General features: G+C 44.2%; 2 protein-coding genes across 2 annotated transcripts in view; one reads left to right on the top strand and one right to left on the bottom strand.

Annotated features, from left to right (window-relative positions):
* HELZ2 (helicase with zinc finger 2) overlaps positions 1-12,001 on the top strand; it is a 34,622-nt gene extending 22,621 nt beyond the window's left edge. Inside the window, exons 9-17 of the mRNA XM_018556435.1 lie at positions 570-722; positions 1,169-1,310; positions 1,680-1,796; positions 3,616-3,808; positions 5,552-5,686; positions 7,195-7,407; positions 8,417-8,570; positions 10,183-10,350; positions 11,760-12,001. Of these exons, the coding sequence (XP_018411937.1) occupies positions 570-722; positions 1,169-1,310; positions 1,680-1,796; positions 3,616-3,808; positions 5,552-5,686; positions 7,195-7,407; positions 8,417-8,570; positions 10,183-10,350; positions 11,760-11,878 (1,394 nt within the window). The 3' untranslated portion in view covers positions 11,879-12,001. The remainder of the gene's footprint in view (positions 1-569; positions 723-1,168; positions 1,311-1,679; positions 1,797-3,615; positions 3,809-5,551; positions 5,687-7,194; positions 7,408-8,416; positions 8,571-10,182; positions 10,351-11,759) is intronic.
* A 5,304-nt stretch (positions 12,002-17,305) lies between these two features.
* On the bottom strand, positions 17,306-18,235 carry FNDC11 (fibronectin type III domain containing 11). Its single transcript, XM_018556384.1, has one exon. The coding sequence runs from the start codon at positions 18,233-18,235 to the stop codon at positions 17,306-17,308; it is 930 nt and encodes a 309-aa protein (XP_018411886.1).
* Positions 18,236-20,154: the final 1,919 nt, after the last annotated feature.

Here is a 20,154-nt window from a genome sequence, read left to right as displayed (position 1 = left end):
AGAGGGGGGGGGGAGGCGGGGGAGGGTGATAAGTGGGTAGAAGAAAATCCCTATGGTTTAAAGTAAAACTGATAGGGGACAGAGAACATCAGGCAATGGTATTTCCAAGAAAGCAGGGATGGGAAGGAGAGTGGTATAGTGTATAGGGGAGGTTAGGATTAGAAGGAAAGTCCTATGAAGTAATCCCCTACGTCTTTGAAAAATCAGTCCTCAAGTGGCCTGTAAGGGGCAACCTTTCTGGGAAAGAGATTCAGCAAAGCAGGGGCTTATCCTGGGTTGGCCTACAGATTTTTTATTAGCTAGTGTCCAATCCCCCGCCCCCATTAGGTGGCAATATAACCCATAGTTCTAAGACTTCCTGTTTCCCTCAATAGACTACAAGGAATGGATTTTGCTGAGAGTACAAAAATCCTATTATCTCCATTATTTGGGGCCATATTCAAGAATCTTCTGCAGAAAGCTGAAACGGAAAAACAAACGCACACAAGGCTGTAGATTCTGCTAACAAAGCCCCATGGGGAAATAAGAAGAATCCCATTACTCACTTGATGTTTATTTTCTCCTATCAGGCACTGGTAAAACTGTGGTTGGTGTTCACCTGGCTTACTGGTTCCATCACGCGAACCAAGATACACAGCCTACTGCAGACAGTGAAGAGATGATGGGCCGGCGGATGCTCATGTACTGTGGTCCATCCAACAAGTCAGTGGATGTTGTAAGCGGTAAGACATGACTTTTTACACGTGTGGATAGTTCCTATGTTAACGCTTACATAGAGACTTTTTTATACCTGTTTATAAGGTTTTACATGTTTTGCTCAAAGGAGTTTATAAAGCAGCTCTACTTTCTCTTTCTGTTTTAGAATGTTTTGCAAGGCACAATGGGGGGAATTTATCAAAACTGGAACAGACAAAATCTGGAGCGGCTGTGCATGGCAACCAATCAGCTTCTCTCTTCAGTTTGTTTAGTTAAGGTTTGAAAATGAAAGAGAGAAGCTGATTGGTTGCCGTGCACGCTTGCTCCAGATTTTGTCTGCTCCAGTTTTGATAAATTCCCTTCCCTTGAAAAGGTGTGCCTTAGACTTTGTGCAAATCTATACAGTAGTGCGTGTAAATATTATACCATTCACCATCTGTTCACATTAATTACCCTGCTATCCTTTTTTCAGAAATGCTGCTTCCTCTGCGTGAAAAGCTCCGTCCGCTACGTGTGTACAGTGAACAGATGGAGCTGAGTGAGTTTCCCTATCCTGGAAGCAATCTCAGACTTACCGGATACCTCCGAGAAGGGAGGCCGGATAATATATTGAGGTAAGAGGTCTGGGGACGCTGTCAAGGTACCATGAAAGGTATACTGTAACACAATCACAAGGTGAAGTTGGATCAATAAAGGTTGTAAAGGTGAGTCACCCAGAGTGCAGAGGTGATCTGCTCTGATATCAGATGACATGATGCTTGCTTGTCCTATGTTGAGACCTCATTTGGTTCATTTCTGAAAAAAATGTATTACAGACTAAAAAGAGCATACAGCTATAAACAGGGTGTTGCATATAAATGGCTGTAATGCTTTGCAAGACCTAGAGGATGCAATACCTATTGGACAGTGATGTGCTCTTTGGGGATTATTTCTCAGGTGGAAGTGCTGTGCAGGATGACTTATGGCCTCTTTGTCTCCTACAGACCTATTGCCCTGCATCATCTGATCCGACAGCCCCCCAACTCTTACTGGAAGGAAATTCAGGAGATGGACCAGAAAATCCAAAATGGGGACGAGATGACCCCCGAGCAAATCGATGAGTAAGTAAAAACAGGAGGAGGTTATATGTGATGTGTCATATACAGGTGAAACTCGAATAATTAGAATATCGTGCAAAAGTAATTGCAGTAAGTGCTGCAAAAGGGGCCCAAACCAAGTACTGAGTACATATACATGCTTGTACTTTTCAGAGGTCCGATATTGTTCTATGTACAATCCTTGTTTTATTGATTGCATGTAATAATCTACTTTTTTGAGGTTGTGATTTTGGGGTTCTTGGGGTTTTCATGAGCTGTAAGCCATAATCATCACAATGATGACAAATCACGGCTTGAACTATCTTGCTTTGCATGTAATGAGTCTCTCTCATATATTAGTTTCACCTTTTAAGTTGCATTAGTGAAATAAATGAACTTTGCACAATATTCTAATTATTCGAGTTTCACCTGTACATTGGTTCTCACTGCATGCTCAATGTTTTTCTGTCCTTCTGTCTCAACTCACTTCTGTCTTGTACTCTCTTCTCTTAGTCATGGTTTACACTGAGCGTTTTGTAGTGTGTTTTCTGCCCTAAAAAACGCTCCAAAAATCTGCCCCCCCAAAAATCCCATTCATTTCTATGGCCCTGTTCACATCTAAGCGTTTTGTCGCAATAAGCAAAACGCCTGTCGCTGGAAAAAGTACAGGAGCTTTTTTTGTGGCATATTACAGCTCGTTTTGGCCCCATAGACTGAATAGAAAACGCTTGAAAACGCCCGTTTGCTGTGTTTTTGCCCGTTTTTCTGCTCGTTTTATGGGCTTTTTCTCACTAACATAATTGAGCTACAATCTGCTCACAAAAACGAGCTTTTTGTCGTATGCGCAAAAAAACGTGCATCACAGACGCGCAAAAACGCTGTCGCCTAGGTTTGATTGAGGCCTTAAAATGCTGTGACAATGGCTTCACCTCCTCCCATTACATATAGTTGTAACTAGAAATCACAGGGCCCCATACAAAATTTTGCTATGGGGCCCTGTGATTTCTAGTTACGCCCCTGCATATAGTACAAAATAAATAACAGGGGAGCCCAACTGTAATTAAACAATGTCTTTATTTATTGGTGATAAGCAAATTTGTGTTAATCAGCTCCATCTGTACATGCAGATTTGTCCACCTTGCAGAAATTCTAACAATTCATGAATCATGCTTGCCATAAAAGCCTACATTGCTTAATGGTACAGATCTTCATGCAAAAATTCAGAAGAACTGAAAAAGGCTCCGCCGTTCTCTTGATTTGATCATGCCAGCGACAGATTGAAAAAAAGACAGAATGGGCATCTGCCTGAGGTCCCGCGGGGGCACTAAAAAAAAAAACGGTTCTGCAGTCCGTGGACTGGGAGCAGCCTAACACCTAGTACAAATAATCCAACAGTGGATCATCGGTGTTTCCTTGTGGAACACAGCAGTGAAATCTCACTACTGGATTCTGCAAAAGAAATACTGGCAATAAATTCACCCCCCTCAGTGCTGGTCATACACCAAAATATTAGCTTTTGGGTGTATCTACCATGTAGTGCAATGAGTTGTTTTTTAAATCAGAAGTCAACTTTATTGTACATCTGTACGATACATCGACACTAAGAGGCCATGCCTCCAGCACAAAATAGCATCTTCAATACAAATCTGGAGTATTAGTGCAATGAGTTATGTGCAGAGATAAAGGCCTGCAGTAACCAGTCAGCAAATCAGAGTTCATTGTTCTGAATGCTGCGGTTCAAGGTGGCGTCTGTCTGGTCCGAATACTTAACCCATTTCCCCCTCATCTTTGCTTTCATTTCCTTTTCAAAGATGTCAACCCGTTCTCGCTGTTTCTGCTTCAGGTACAAGGGCTTGATCTCTAAAGCTCGCAAAGAGGAGCTGGAACGCCACAACATCATCTTGTGTACCTGCGTGGCATCTTCCAGTAAAATGCTGACAGACCTGCCCATCACGCAGGTGATCATTGATGAGTGCGGAATGTGCACTGAGCCAGAGTCTCTCGTGCCGCTAGTCAGCCACAAACAAGTACAGTCGGTAAGTGGAAATGTTATGCACTATAATGTTTATATTGTGCAAAACTCTTAAAGGCAATACATATACTGATATGGCTATATACACCCCCTCTACTAAAGAGTACTCTACACTACTCGAGCTAATCGCTACAGTAATGAAAAAAAAAATACCCCAAATACTTTAAGGCCCCATTCACACGTATCGATTTATCGCGCGATTTCCACCGCGATATCGCGCATTTTTGCCGCGAGAAGTCGTCGGCTAATGATATTCAATGGAGCTGTCTTAGCTCCATGTCGCTCGTCGCGGTCGCAAGTCGCTTCTACAGGACCCTTTTTTCGGCGGATTTTGCTTTTTTCTAATGGAGCCCGACAGAGAAGGTCGCGCTACCGTCGCTGGAACGTCGCCCCGAAAGTCGCGCTATCCCGGCTGCTGCAAAAGGTATGTCGCTACATGTAAATGGGGCCTAAATCTGTGGTCGCGTAACACTCTGCATCCAGCTCTTCTCTCTTCTGCACCGCCGCAGAGTGGGAAAGTCTTTTTCCGGGTGTCTACCTCACTGTCTGGTGACGTGGACACTTACCTTTGGCGGGGTCCTCACAGTTCCTAAAGACCCCACCAAACTTACAAGGTTATAGCCTGTGCCATCTGCCCCTTATGCTCCAGTGAGTTTTAATGAGCGGGTGCCGAAACCAGGGAACACGATGGCTGTATTTTCACAAGCTGAGATTGTGAGCCATTCAGCAGATGACAGCCATTGTCAAAATAAGATTCTGTTCCTTTGCAAAGATCCCCCTTTCCTCTTTCTAATGGTGCCTCACAGCCACACGCTGCCTCCTATGAGAAATTTAAAGTAGATGTAAATCCAGTCAAGAAACACTTGTATACTCTTTACCATGTTAATGTCATTTTCAATGTTCTCAAATCTGCAGCTTTTATTAAAATAGTATCTGGTTATTCTGCCATGAAGGTTCTTGTTTGGGCACTTCCTGTTACAGGGTGACAACGTTCCTTCTCCTTATTGTGCTTCTGTGTTGTCATCCGGTCACATATGCTTTCAGTGCAGGCTATAACCAGCCTTGCCATTGCTCATTGCGCAGACATTTTTCACCATTGTCAATTGCATGCATGAGCCACTGGAGTGGATGTAAACGGGGAGTAGCTGGAGGAGGCCGCAGGAGATCAACAGCACTTAGATACAAAACAGGTGAAAAAGAGTAGTTTCCCGCACTGGAAATGTACATGCTGGTTGAGTTATGCTGCAGATATTTAAGGTTATACAGTATAAACCCTAACAAGGAACTTCCATCTACAGTTTGTTATATCTGTTGATATGTTCATCCTTCCAGAAAAAGTGGTAACTTCCAGTGCTCTCTGCTCGTGCTGCATTTTTATCAGTTATTCCAGGGGTAGGCGACCTTGGCATTCCAGCCATGCTGAAACTAAAAATTCCATCATCCCTCTGCCTCTGGGACTCATGCCTGTGGCTGTCAGTCTTGTAATTCTTCATGGGACTTGTAGTTTCACCACAGCTGGAGTACTGAGGTTGCCTACCCGGGAGGTATGCTGTTCCCAGCTATCTCTCTGAACTACAAAACACATACATTCTCCTATATTACTGAAAAGATGAGGGGGAGATGTTCTGTAACCCTGCACTAGGGTGAAAAGCAGCTCCGCCATAGGTACAGTATGGTGACTGTCGTTTTAGGTCCATCCAACAGTGAAGATTTCATCTTTTTTGATTCTCAGTTTGTTTTGTCCCAGGTTGTTCTGATTGGGGACCATCGTCAGCTTCGCCCAGTAGTTATGAATGACGTTTGTAAAATTCTTAAAATGGATCGATCACTGTTTGAGAGGTTTGAGGAAAGGGCGCTGTTTCTGAACACTCAGTATCGTATGGTAAGAAGCCTATGTGTGTTTTATATACTGTATATATATTGTGAGCTGGGGAATAGGTAGCGGGTGCAATTGCTCCCTGGGGTGAGCAATCTTGCAAGGTTTAGGGACCAGACCAGTGACTTGTCTTCAAACAGTGGTACATTTATTGGTGCAACACACAGGCTATATACAGTGCTCAAATAAAGTAAATACTTCAAAAACAAAATCCTAGCCGTGTCCCGACACTAACTAAACATAGTATAGTCCTGATTGCCAACCTGTACAAACCTATTGTTTGTCAGGCTTCAGCAAAACACCATGACCAACCTTGTGCTCCAGCAGATAGAGACTGTCTGCTCCAGAGCTCTCTATGTTTGCCTCACCTGCACTAAATTGCCACTGAGGCAAAGCGTAAATCCTGGGGCTTACTATAGGTTCCGGAAGGTGTAAGAGAGGAATCTGGGTGACACATAAACCCCGGACAGGACCTCTCCTTGCTCTCTACATGATGACCTGCTACAATATATATAGAAAAGCAAAGAGAAGTTGTAGAAAAAAATACCCACCTAGCTAAAGGTGGCCATTTGGCCAATCCAGGCAAAAATTGTCTGCTGGTTTAATGCTGAACTCCGGCCTTACCTTCAGTCTAACCTTGCTTGTACCAGATCCTCTCCTGGAAATTGCTTTTATTTTTATTGCACATTGTGAGCCTCTCAAAATGGGCATTAAAAGCTGCAGCAAGTCAGATAGGGCCCACCTCATTTCCTGGCTGAAGGACCTCCAGGATCATCTAGGATCTTCCCTCCCCAGCCTGACTATCCCTGGCCTGCCCCTTTCATTCATTGGATTTCAATTATTTCAATCATCAAGGTTTGGCATCACATTGAGGCATTACCTAGGAGTGATTTGTATGCAAATACAGTCTGCCTGGTAACGTCCACCCATCAAGGCATTTTGATATCCAAATAACTCCTCAGAGCCCACCTCATGTATCAAGGCTCTTAAAGTGAGTACTGAGGCAGGGTGATGAGATGTTTTCAGGAAGCTATATACAGCACCCTGCTGGCCCCTCCCACTAGCCATTATCTGCCTGCATTGTAAAGAGAAGCAAAGAGACCTAGTCATTATGTCACTGGCTAAAATAAGATATGTAATGACATGGAAAGGAACTAACTAAAAGCGACTATTATGCGGATGGGAGCAAGTCACCATATTTATTCCCAGATAATTTTTGTTCAAGTCAGTCATACATTGAGAAAGCTGGTCGGATGACCAGAGAAACGTCTTCAAGAAAAATACAGTTGAATTGACTTAATTTGTACAGATATACCATGACCTGTATGAATGAGAACCTTCACAGACATATGTATCTATGAATGGTTGTCACCCTATCCTGCTCTCCTAATTTAGACTACAAACATATCTTCCTTCCTTCTCTCCATTACAATTTTTAGTCTGCAGAAGACAGCTTGGAAAGATCACTTTGTGCATTGTAACAAATCCCAATGTTGTGTCTTCTTTACCTCCAGCATGTAGATATTTGCGAGTTTCCATCTAAGGAATTTTATGATGAACGCCTGCTTACCAGCCCCCAGATTCATCTACGCTGCAGCCTTTTTTATTCACGAACCTTCTGCCCTATAGTATTTGGAGAGGTGGAAGGGCAGGAGCAAAGCCTGGTGGTCACCACTGAGGAAGGGAACATAAACTCGAAGGCGAACCTTGAAGAGGCCAAAAAAGCAGTAAGTAAATGTTTGTTATCTTGTCTTCGTTACCCTGTTATATGTCTTGTCCTTTGCCCAATATCGAGTTAAACGACCAGTACACCTTACAGGTGAACTACAGACTTCTTAAAACACAGAAGGGGCCTTTTTGCTTGCAAATGAATATGTATTTCTGTCCATCCAGTCGTGAGATTTACACATCTCTAGCATGTAGCGCAGTCCTATTAGGAAAGATACTTGACTTTTCTCTGCTGCAGTTAAAGGAGAAGTATGGGGTCAGTGTTTTTCCCCATAGTTCTCCTAAGGGTCACGGGAGGAAATAAACTAGCGTCCTCCCGTGACCCAAAGCTCAGTATATTGCGAGCTACAGCTCGCGGTATACTGAGACCGCCGCAGCCGGGACGGATCCCGACATTACTGTCGGGATCCACCCAGCTGCGTGATTGACAGCTGGCTCTGCCTATCTAGAGGCAGAGCCAGCTGTACCCGCCCCCTCCCCCGTCCGTTCTGCCAGTCAGCGCTGGAGGATCGGAGCTCTAGAGGTCCCAAGGTGATATGATGTCTCCATAAAGAGGACCTGTCATGTGGATTGGGCTATCACATAAAAAAAATAAAGAAGCTTAAAAAAAAATAGTCACAAATAAAATAAATGTAAAATAACACAAAACATTTTTTAAAGAAATTGCGGTGATAATAAATGTTTCATAACATTTCATAAGCAAACAGGTTTTTTTTTTCATAATTTAGGGTACTTTTTTTTTGTTATATGGTAAAAAAAAACAACAAAAAAACCCAGTGATGATTAAATGCCACCAAAAAAAAAGCTCTCTCTGTCCCCAAAAATGGTATAATGTTAACTTCAGTACAGCGCTGCATGACGGAATAAATGTCAGTCAAAGTACCGCAGCGCTGAATACTGAAAAATGGCCTGGCCAGGTAGGGGGTCTAACATCCCGGTCTTCAAGTGGTTAACGACTAGGTCATCCCAGGTCCCAGCCCGATGAAAGCACTTTTGTTTTGTTGCCAGGTGCATTTGGCTGCCTTACTTGTCTCTAAGTCTGTAGAACAAAGCGACATTGCCATACTAACCGCCTACAATGCACAAGTGGCAGAGATCACCAGGAGACTGCAGGAAAAAAGACTGAACAATGTGACCGTCTCCACCGTAATGAAGAGCCAAGGTTAGTGTGTAACTGTATTCTACTGTTCAGTTTCCTCTTCAAAGTATAGTGTTTTTTAGAAAGTGTTTACCTTGATCATGGCAGAGTAACCTTTAAGCCTATTTCCAGGGAAAGCAATATGCCTAAAACTAAAAAAAACAGCAAAGGCCATACATTAATAAATCAAACCAGTCAGTACCATAAAGGATGCTGGACATATACTGAGTGGCCAGATTATTATGACCACCTGACGTTTGTAGGCAAATTAGCTATAATTTGGCGCTGAAGTTGCTAGAGGGCCAGACCATTATAAATAGGGAAGCGGGTTGTTTACCACGACAGTAGAAGTGATTTGTTTCTGAAGATACGGGGAAACAACGCGATTTAACAGCCTTTGAACGTGGGATGATTGTTGGCGCTCGGAGCCATGGAGCGAGTATCAGCAAAACAGCAGAATTTGTTACATGTTCAAGAGCAGCTGTTGTTAAAGTGTTTAAAGACCGGACTGTCAGCCGAAAATCTGGGTCTGAACGTGCGAATTGTGGCCGTCAGCGACTAGTCAATGTTAGGGCAGAACGGAGAGCGGCAAGACTGGTACAAGACAACAGAAGGGCAACAGTGCAGTGTCAGATTCCTCGCATCACCTTTCATCATCTCGTGGAGTCACGAGGCGGCCCAACTAAGTACTGATGGGGTGGTCATAATAATCCGGCCACTCAGTGTATAAGCCTTTTATAGTGCCCTCTTTTCCAAGAAGATCGTCTAGTTGTAGCACCTTCCCATACTATTATACAATATAATGTCCAATAAAAGCAACTATGTACTAGCAATCACTCATAACATTTCTTTCCACAAACTACAGGCTGGTTTCACACCTGGGCGTTCCTATAGGTGCATTTTATGCTCGTTTTTTAAGCACGTTTTTTAGTCTAATAAAACGCGCGTTCAACGCTCGTTTTTTAACCTCGGACGCTCGCAAGGGACGGAACCCGGAAGACGCAGCGGCCGGAGGACACAGCGGTGATCGTGGACAAGGTGAGACCTACGCTGCATTCCCGAGTGTGGCTCGGGGTTACCGCTTTGTTAACCCCCGAGCCACACTCGGGAATACCAATGGATACGCGCTGCAATCGGCCCCTACGCGCGAAAAAGAAGCTCAAGTACTTTTTTGCGCGTAGGGCGTTTTTCAGCGCGACAAATCGCGCTGAAATACGTCCAGGTGGGAACCATGCCCATAGGGATTGATTGGATTTCAGGGATTGATTGGACTTCGATCAGCGCTGAAAAATGCCCAGGTGTGAAAACAGCCTCAAGGTTATTCACTAAAGGGTGAGGAGTTTGGAGAAGGCGGGAGAAGTGAACAATCTAGGACAATGTAGCTGAGATGGAAAGTGAGCTGAATTGGAAAATGTTTCCAGTTCAGCTATTTTGGCCTAGATTGTTCACTTCTCCCGCCTTCTCCAAACTCTTCACCATTTAGTGAATAACCCTGTATGTCTCTTTATGTTAGTTACTTTTACTCTTCTCCTTCTGTAACATTCTGCAACCACCTCCATTTCCTTTTGGTCACTGTGTGCAAAGTCAATAGTTTGTCTTTTACGATGATGCTTCATTCCTCTGTCTACTTCTGCAGGGAGCGAGTGGCGATATGTTATCTTTTCCACCGTGCGCTGTGCTACCGGTCAAGACCTAGACAGTCGTCCCACCATCAGCTGGCAGCGGAGATATCTTGGATTTTTGGGCGACCCAAACCAGATTAATGTTGCACTTACCAGAGCCAAGGAGGGCCTCTGTATACTAGGTGAGAGGTGACACATTTAGATATTCATGTATATAGCAACCATTTAGAAAGAATCATTTACAACTGGTCTTATGTAAGAATGGGAATATTCAGTCTAAAGTTATCATCATACACCTGACTTTTTTTAATGAAAATACGTATTGCCCTCTTATTGGGCTTTACTTTGTCTAAGGCAGGGGTAGACAACCTTGGCACGCAAATTGCAAATCCTATCATGCCTCTGCCTCTTTGAGTCATGCCTGTGGCTGTCAGAGTCTTGCACTGCCACATGGAACTTGCAGTTGCACAACAAGGCTGGAGTGCAGAGGTTGCCTACCCCTGGTCTAAGGGTTCCTCTTCAGTTTGAAAGTTGGAGGCTACACAGAATTTACCAACTGTTGCCTTTTTTCTGGCTTCCTATACTGCCCCCCAGCTCCTGCGAGTGCTTAACGGTGTCAAATATTAAAACACTACACTTAAGGAAGACGTTAACAAAGGCAGTGCTTTATTATTTGATTCTGTTATGCATGCTCAGAGGCTGGGAGACAGCTGCAAGGGAGTTAGAAAAAAAGTATCTGTCTGAACTCAGGTGACTTCTGACCCTGACTCTCAAGCTAAAGTGCCATCCTGAGACAAAGTAAGTGAATCTTTCATAAATAAGACTGCACAGTTGTAATTAGGGATGCACCAATACCAGTACTTGTACTCGCCCAAATGCTCCTGACGCTTATCCTGATACCTGGAACTTCCGGTGTCAGGAAGCCGGATGGCGAGTCATTACATGCTGCTCAGCTTCCTGATTGGCCGGGAAGCTGGCTCCATGCACTTGGTGACGAGGAACCCTGGAGCCGGCTTCCCAGCCCATCAGGAAGCCAGGCTGCATGTAATGACTACCCACTTGGCTTCCTGATTGGTCGGGAAGCCGGCCAATCAGGAAGCCAAGCGGCGAGTCATTACCCGCCCCCCGGCTTCCTGATTGGCCAGAAAGCTGGATCCATGCTTCCTAGACACCTGGTGACAAGGGAACATGGAGCCGGTTTCCTGGCCAATCAGGAAGCCGGTCAACGTGTAATGATTCGCCACCCCGCTTCCTGATTGGTCAGCTGCGAGTCATTACCCAACCCCAGTTTCCTGATTGGCCAGAAAGCCGCCTCCATGCCTTCTTGTCACCTGGTGAGTAATTACACTCCGCCTGGTTTCCCAGCTAATCAGGAAGCCGGGCATCGAGTCATTACACGCTGCCCGGCTTCCCTAATGAGACTTCCAGTATCGGTGCATCCCTAGTTGTAATTAGGACTGATTTTTTTCATTTGTCGTGTAAGCACATTCGTGACTGGTTCTCTTTAACCATGCAACATTTAACACATAGAGCTACAATTTTGTGTTGTGCTTTTGAAAAAAAATAAAAATGTTTAAATTATTTTTCACAGGAAACTCTCAACTTTTACGGTGTTGTCCAATGTGGAAAAGACTTCTCCAGCACTACAGCCAGAGGGGTGCCCTTGTCCCCGCTGATAATATCACGGTTATGCAAAACCGCCACCACTGAAAACAAAGATCCACTTTTTCTCAGCTTCTCCAAAAATCCAAAATGATGGTGCGGGTCACCTGTACAATAAACATGTTTCAGAGAATGCAGTCTCCAATGTTTGGGCAATGAGTAAAAAAAAAATATTTAGTCATATTTAAAGCCCAGCTGAAGTGTCACGCTTTTTTTAATTATAGGCCTGTATCGCCGAATGTTATGATTTTATTCCAAATTCCACTTTAATTGCCTTAAAATATCTTCGCCCTTCCTACATTCCTCTCCGGTACTCTTCATTGTCATAGATCACACAGACTTGTAGAGCTGAGGACGTGTGGGTGGTGTCTTGTATGAAAGGGGCATATATGACCAGGCCTGTCAGAAAATGTAGTTCACTGGGCAGTATGGTCAGACTCCGGTGCCCGTATGACTGTGCAGTCAACCATATTAAGACACACATCTGCTATTTGAGGAAAGAGAAGGTAAGACTTTAAAAATCTAGATTACTAATGCAATGCCTGCCTGACGGAATGTAGATTTATTTAAATGGAATTGAGCATTTTTAGCATGACCCAGCAATACATTGCACTTAATAGTTATTTATGAATTATGGTAAAATGGTCATAAGTTGGAAACTAGGATCCAACAAAGGAGAATCATATTTTCTACATTCCTTCTTTTTCAATGGAATTCTTAAAGTGCATAGTGTATTATCTCCATCGCTTACACATTTCAGTGGCAAGACCTCAGGATACAAGCTGGCAAATCTTGTTTCTGACTCGTCTTTAAAGGAGAACTATGAGGCGAGTGATTTCCACTCACCTCATAGTTCTAGCCGACCTGTGACAATGAGACTGTCACAGGTCGGCTCAGTAGATCGGGAGGTGAGCGAACACATACCAAGTTCGCTCACCTCTCGATCCTGTCACGGCTCTCTGCCGTGACAGAGGGAGGGGCTGGATTCCCCTCTCCCCGCTCCGATCTGCCAGCGCTGACTGGCGGAACGGACGGGGGAGGGGGCGGGTACAGCTGGCTCTGCCTCTAGATAGGCAGAGCCAGCTGTCACTCACACAGCTGGGCGGATTCCGTCATCTACGTCGGGATCTGCTCCGGCTGCGGCGTCTCAGTATAGCGCGAGCTGTAGCTCGCGGTATACTGAGCTTAGGGTATCGGGTGAGCGCTAGTTTGTGTCCTCCCGTTACCCTAAGGAAAACTATGGGGAAAAACACTGACCCCATAGTTCTCCTTTAAGCTCCATGGAACTGGCACCTCCAAGAAAATAACCAGGAGCAACAGCTGTCATATTTACTGTATGTATTGTATGGTTGTTATACAGTATATTACTTATCTGAAAGATGTTTCTGATGAGAAATGTACATGTAGGGTTGCCACCTTTTATTCGAGCGAAACCCGAACACTCTAGCGACACGTGGACATATTTTTTTGGGAGAATGAGTCGCAGCTTATTCATATGTAAAAGGAACCACCCATTAATATGTCAATATCACAGTTGAGACTATTTTTAGTGGGGGGCCAGTAGCCCCTATCTTAATTTTGGTTGCCCCTGTCTACCTGACACCTTGTGTCCGGGTTTCTGGTGCCATGAAACCCGAACACAGCATTCAAAACCCGAACTGTCCAGGTGAATCCTGGACAGGTGGCAACCCTATGTACATGCTTCAATGCACATGCGTTTGTGCTGTTTTATATTTTGATTATTTTTTTTCATTCATGTTCAGCGGTAAATAATTACTATCCTCATTAAAAGCTGAACTCCAGCAATTTCAAAAATAAATACCCTTGCATTGGGGTGCAATACAAGGGTTAAAAGCTCATTGAGTCTAGGGGGCAGAGGAATGAGCTGATATATTTACCTTGTTCTTTACTCCGGTAGGCTTCCTAGATGGTGTCCGACTCCTCTTCTCTAAGGTGCTCCGGCTGGCGGTTGCACTCTGACATTGTCACATACCATGCAGGCCCATTCACACCACATCCCAGATAGCAAGAAATTGTGCTGCAAGTTTGAAAATGACTTGCTAAACTATTTCAGACTTGCCAAGCTTCACAATTTTGTTGCACAATTACAGCAAGTCTGCATTGCAAGTCTCCAGACCAGCGAGCTTGCAGAGCTCTTACTATGACCTGCAGGACTCTTGCTGTAGACTTGCCAAGCAAATTTGCTACAAATTCAAAAAGTGTCAACTAGAACTTGTGCTGCGAGTGTTCTGTAAGTCTACAACCTGCCAGGAATGTGTGCAGCAAGTTAAAAAGAATTACAATTTAACCCTGACACAAGTTTGTGGCAAATTATCCTTGCTATCTGGGATGCAGATCTCCTCCAGACCAGACCAAATTGTTTCCGGACCCAAAATGCATCCTAATGTATCCCTATGCTATTTCTGGCCTCTGTTCACACCAGCGCTGTCCGTTCCAGACCAGACCAGACCAGAAAAATACTGCACGTCTCATTTTCTCTGATCTGGAATGCACTGGAACTGCGGGTAGGTTCACACCAGTTTCCGGACCAGATCTTGAAGAGATCTGGTCTGGAAAATGGTGTGAACCTGCCCTAATAGTCCTGTATTGTACGCGAGGAAGACAAGAACATGCCCTTTCCCAACGCATTGGAAAGGGGAAGAGAGTGCTGGAAGCCTGCTGCAGCAAGAAATAAGTCTACCCCCTAGACTTAACCTGTATTTAACCCTTGCAGTGCAGGGGTCCCATGCAAGGTTTAATGGTAAGTGCAGGATGCTATGTAATGTTTAGGTGTACAACTTCCAGGTAGTTTATACCTCAAGCTCCTCCATTGCCTTCATCTGCTTTTCTTTCTAGAAGGATTGAGCCTTCTTTGTTCAGGCATCATCTGGGGTTGGCTTCTACTTCCTGTGCTGAGATGCTGGCTCAGAGATGACGCCATCATGCAATTTCTGGTGTCTGCGCAGTTCTTGGCTGTGTTTACATTTGTCAGGCACAGAGTAGGCCCTGCTGCAGCCTCTCGCCTTGTGACTTGCCACAAAGTTATAATGTTGCTGTTGAGAGGAGGTGAAGGGAATGCTTCCTCCTGCGTGCAGCAAACTGGTGACATCATCTCAGCCTAAGGCAAAGTCACCGATTGGAGTTCAAGGACGGCATTTTTTTGGAGTCGTGGCTTATTCATATTTAAATAGCGCCACCCATTCATATGTAAATATCACAGTGGAGACTGTACAGTGGGGGACCAGTAGACCCTTTATTTTTTTTGGTTGCCCCTGTCTGCCTGACATCGTGTGTCCGGATTTCTGCTGCCATGAAACCCGGACACAGCATTCAAAACCCGAACTGTCCGGGTGAATCCTGGACAGGTGGCAACCCTATATGTCCCTTTCTCACAATTGTGCTCCTGCGTTGCCACCCCATTACATGTGCTTCTCGTGGCGACTACAAATGGCTTTGCTGACAAACATTGCAGCTGCACATTTCTCTGGATTCTCCCAGAGCAATGACATGTCGCAGACACAGTGCATGCTCAATGCAGTGTATGCTCCCAGCCCACTGCTGCCATCTGTAAGATGCTGAGAATGGAAATGAGTGGCGGGACAATGAAATCCCAGCTCCCCCAGTTGGCGGTTTAGTTCCACATTGCAGGCAGCAGCCGCACTTCCATACAGTTTTTATAACGTACCCAAAATTATAAAAACAAATATTGGAGAAGAGGAAATGGTGTTGCCCATAGCAAAAATATTCCATTTGCTTACTCCTAACGTAGGGCAGACAATAACATTTTCTGATGTGTTTAGTCACAGCGGGTAACCACTTGCGTTCCTTCCTCTTTATACATTCCTGAAGGGGCATCTTGAATACTTTTGTGTGTCACCAACATTTCAGATGGTCAGCTTGCCATCGAAACAGCTGCTGTCATTGACTTTGTACATAGCACATAGATAGAGGTCCTTGTCTTCCGTATTTGTTTTACTAAGACGTTGCAAGACTAGCGGGATTTTGTTTGTGCTGTAAACTGTGTAAACCTGCTGCTGCCACAGCATATCTAAAACAAGTACCTTAAAACATCTGAAATCAACTGGATCAAGGATATCACTAGATCCTAGTCAATTGACAGGCATAATTTGTATCACAGAGTAGCTACATGTACTGTGTAGACGTGCCGTGTCCCTTTAAAACTTAAAGGCATAGTCCACCCAAAACTTACAGGTTAGGGGTGAATTCTGGTGGGCTGAATCAGTTCGTGTCTTCTTCTAATTATTTTTTTATTCACTAATGTGCAACAAATAACAAATTCAAGAAAAAACAAGAGAAGCCTTTGTCATGAAGAGGGCAGGTAGGTTGAGCTGGGAACACCTGGGCACCCCCACCACCAAAATTATATAAGGTGCAGTGGCCCCTTGTATTGCATTTTTCTGATTAAATGGCCAGCTCAGACTTTTAAACCACTGCAAAGCTTTCTGTTCACTTGAAGGTCAGGGAATGTGTATGTTTTATTTGGTATTAAATGTAAGAACAGTCAGGTATTTCTCTGGGATTAGTTTAATGTTTTAATTCATGAAATACATTTTACTACAATGTCAAATTGCTGATTTTATTGTGTTATGTGTACCTGTGTGATATCTCCATGAGCTTTCTTCTTTTTTTCAGGCATTTTTTTCCTTACCTCCTGCTGGTCCTACCACATGTCGGACAGGGGAGGGGGGAATCCAGTCCCTCCCCTGTCACAGCTCTCTGCCGGCACAGGATTGAGAAGTGAGCGAGCATCGGTATGTGTTCGCTCACTTTCCGATCTACTGAGATGACCTGTGACAGTTTCTTTGTCACAGGTCGGTTCAGATTATGAGGCTGAGTGAAAATCACTCGCCTCATAGTTCTCCTTTAAGGACACAGAGTCCTCTGCCCATACAGGGGGGGGGGGGAGCAGCGGGGATCGGAGGAGAAGCTGGAGCCTGTGCCACTCCTCTTCTCCCTGCCGAGCCGCGGCTGTGTTGGCCGCCTGGCGCCCCTGTTGCCAATGGTGCCCTGTGTTCGCCCCATGGTTGCTACAGCACCACATGGAGTTTTATGTAGATAAGAGATATATAAATACATAGGTGAAGTACATTGATAGGTTTTACACATACATTGAATCTAACTTTATATTGCCTTTGCACATGCCAACTGAAAATGGAAATGAGACTTGTGGGGTGGCGGGGGGGGGGAACGTCTGCTCTAAGCTTAAGGTAAGCATTACTAGAGTGATGATGTTCACCAGTAGGCCAAAGAGAATGTTTTTGGTGATACAGTGTCACGGCATCTTCAGAAATGATGTGTTCAAAAAGTCTTGCCACCCTCCAGCTGTAAAGTGGAGTATGAGCGGGGGGAGATAACAAGGATGGGCCTGATTCTTAACCCTTAACGACAGGTCTACCTCCTTGTAGCACAAGAACTCACAGCCATACATCTTTTTTTTTCCCCAGTCCCTTTTATTTAGAATTGGTAGTCGCCAAATGCTTGAGACTTTGCCAAATTACATGCCGAGTTTTCCCCTGTGCTCAGTGTAATGACATCACGCCACTCATCGTACACTAGGTTGAACGCCTCGGTCCTCCGTATGGAAAACTCATACAACTTCTCTGGCAAGAGATTGTAGATCTTAAAGGTGTTGCTACTGATAATGTGTATGCCACTGTGCGCCACCTCGTTTGAGGGTACGTTTAGCTGCTGGAAGCACAGTTCGTAACTGTCTGTCAGGTGTCGCTGTCCGCAAACGTGCCAGCTCAGAAAAGCCCAGTTGTCAAAAGCCGTTGCCACCTTCCGGTCAAACGTCACCGGTCCTTTGGTTTTCAAGATCAGCCGCAGTGGGGGGATTTGGCGGACTGGCACATGTGGTATGAGCTGGTGTTTTAGGTGGAGCGGTCCAGGCGTTAACATGTTCTTAAAGTTGTTGAGTAATTCCGATAACTCTGATAGATATTGAACGGGGTCCTTCTGAATTGCCAGTGAGAACTCCCCGTTTTTCGACTGAACCAGCTCCACCAGTTCCCTTTGGCAGTTCTTCAGTTGTTCCAAATATTCTTGAAGGATAAACAGCTGAATCTTGGTCTGGTTGGTACCTATTGTTTTCATACGTTGGAATCTCTGAGGGTCTACAACCTGAAATATGTTGACATAATGCATGGTGTTTTGCTGACTAAGTAATATTTTCTTAGGTTGGATAGTGATAAAAAAAGAGCTTTTCCTGAGGATCTCCACCCTCGCTTCGAAACTTTTGAGCGCGTCCTTGTTCAGGTTCTTGTTTAGAAACTCTGCGATGGCCTCCTTGAAGCTGAAACCAGCAGTTAATTCTCCCTCATCCAGTTGTATTTTGACAGACGTTGTGGCGGCCGACAAGTCGCTCTTACTTGTGGCTTGAGCCATTTTCTTTGAGGATCTGTATCCCCGTTACTCTGTCTGAGATAAAGGCAAGATTTATTAACAAGTAGCCCCTTATTAAAGAACAGTTAGTACATTGAGTACATTATCTCAACCACCCTAAGCTCTACAGAGTGGTTCTTAGAAGGTTTTGCCCCTGAAAATGTCTCAATGTTTGAAAAGGCTTGTGCACACTGGCTTTCCTTCATTTCAGAACTGCTTTTCACCACATACAAATCAATTAAAAACTGAAAACCTACCATATTTTCTAGGGATGCACCGATACTTTTCAGATACCAATGCCGATACTTGGCATTTTCATGAAAACTATCAGGGTTGCAGCGGTTGCAGCTGGGACCTGGCTCGGGCGCTCCACCACTGTCCTGAAATCATTAGTCTGTATTGTCTTAGAAAAACTTAACAAAAATGTATCAGTACTTGTACTTGCAAAAATGGTATCGGTGCATCCCTAATATATATTTATACATTAAAACAGAGATGTACAAATCCCAGGAGCTCCGTGTGCTCCTTACAAATGACAGCTGCCTCCTAACTTTTGATTTTTTTCTCTAGTCTAGTCTTGGAGCTGGAAAAGTATCTGTACTTGTACTGGGTACGATACTTGATATCGGTGCATCCCTAATATTTTCCTTTCCTACTGCCAATACATCTAAGCATACATATAGTACCTACCCTGCCCCCTTTCCCAGCCCACAGGAAGTGATATCTTTATAAGAGTTTTAATGTCACATTCATGCATTCCTGTAGATAGGGCGACACTGGTGGAGCTAATATGCTAGCGATTCATTACGTTTTCCCAGTATCAACATGGCAGCATACACATGGTAAATAAGTAGATCATAAAACAGTAGCGACATGCCTGAAAAAAAAAAAAAAAACCTTTATGAGTTTACAGGAGAGAGAGTAATATAACACCTTTCTCCTGGAAACCAATGAGCTCAGATTGTTGAGTCAATTAATGTAGGAGGACCAGGCGGCTGCTGTACAAGGTGTCTTAGCCTGCACTCCTGCAAGTGCAGCCCAGGATGAAGCAATTTGTTGTTGACTAATAAACATTTTTCTTTCTGACATGTCCCTTCTGTTTCATCTAGTTATTTATTATATACTCACTGCTATGTTGGCAGCAAGAAAACGGAACGTTAAATCAATACCTGCCGCCATTTTCCTGCACTTGGCTGCATACTTGTTCCCCTGTGTTAGTCTATGTATTTATGTAACCCTAATAGATACTTTTGGTTGCCAGAGTTCTAATCCTCTGAGCTATAACCCCCCTCTCAGACTCTAAGGTGCTCATTCTCCTATTTCTGGAATATAAAACACACACCACAGAAAGACATTGCAATCCATTAGAATGCCTGAGAGGTAAAGGGGCTTGTCTTGGGCTACAAGGATTTTGCTCAGATGGATTTGAACTCACGTTCTTTTATTTATTTTTAGTTGCCAGAGTTCTAATCCTCTGAGCTATCACCTTCTTTTGGACTTTATGGTGCTTTGTCTCCTATTTCTGGGATATCAGGCATTGATCAACTAGAAAGAAAATTGACATAATAGGCAGACATTCACTGGGAGGCTTGAGAGGTGAAGTGGCTTGTTTTGGGCCACAAGAATTCCATTCAGATGGATTTTAACTTACGATCTTTTTGGCCATTTTTGCCAGAGCTCTAAACCTCTGAGCTATCACCTCCTCTCTGGGTCTAATGTGGTTTGTGTCCTATTTATGGGATATAAGGCAATAGTCAACTAGAAAGAAAACTCACTCTGTGGGAAGACATCTAAATCAATTGATAGGCATAGCAGGGTAAGTGGACTACAAGGATCCAACTGAGAGGGATTGGAACTCATGGATTTGTGTTTGTTGTCAGCATTCTAATTAATTGAGCTATCACCTCCTCTCAGCCATAGTC

The sequence above is a fragment of the Nanorana parkeri genome, unplaced genomic scaffold (assembly GCF_000935625.1).
Source record: "Nanorana parkeri isolate BGI_ZX_2015 unplaced genomic scaffold, ASM93562v1 scaffold237, whole genome shotgun sequence".
Taxonomy (NCBI): Eukaryota; Metazoa; Chordata; class Amphibia; order Anura; family Dicroglossidae; genus Nanorana; species Nanorana parkeri.
The sequence above is the reverse complement of the archived record's forward strand: the minus strand, read 5'-3'. Positions and strand labels throughout refer to the sequence as shown.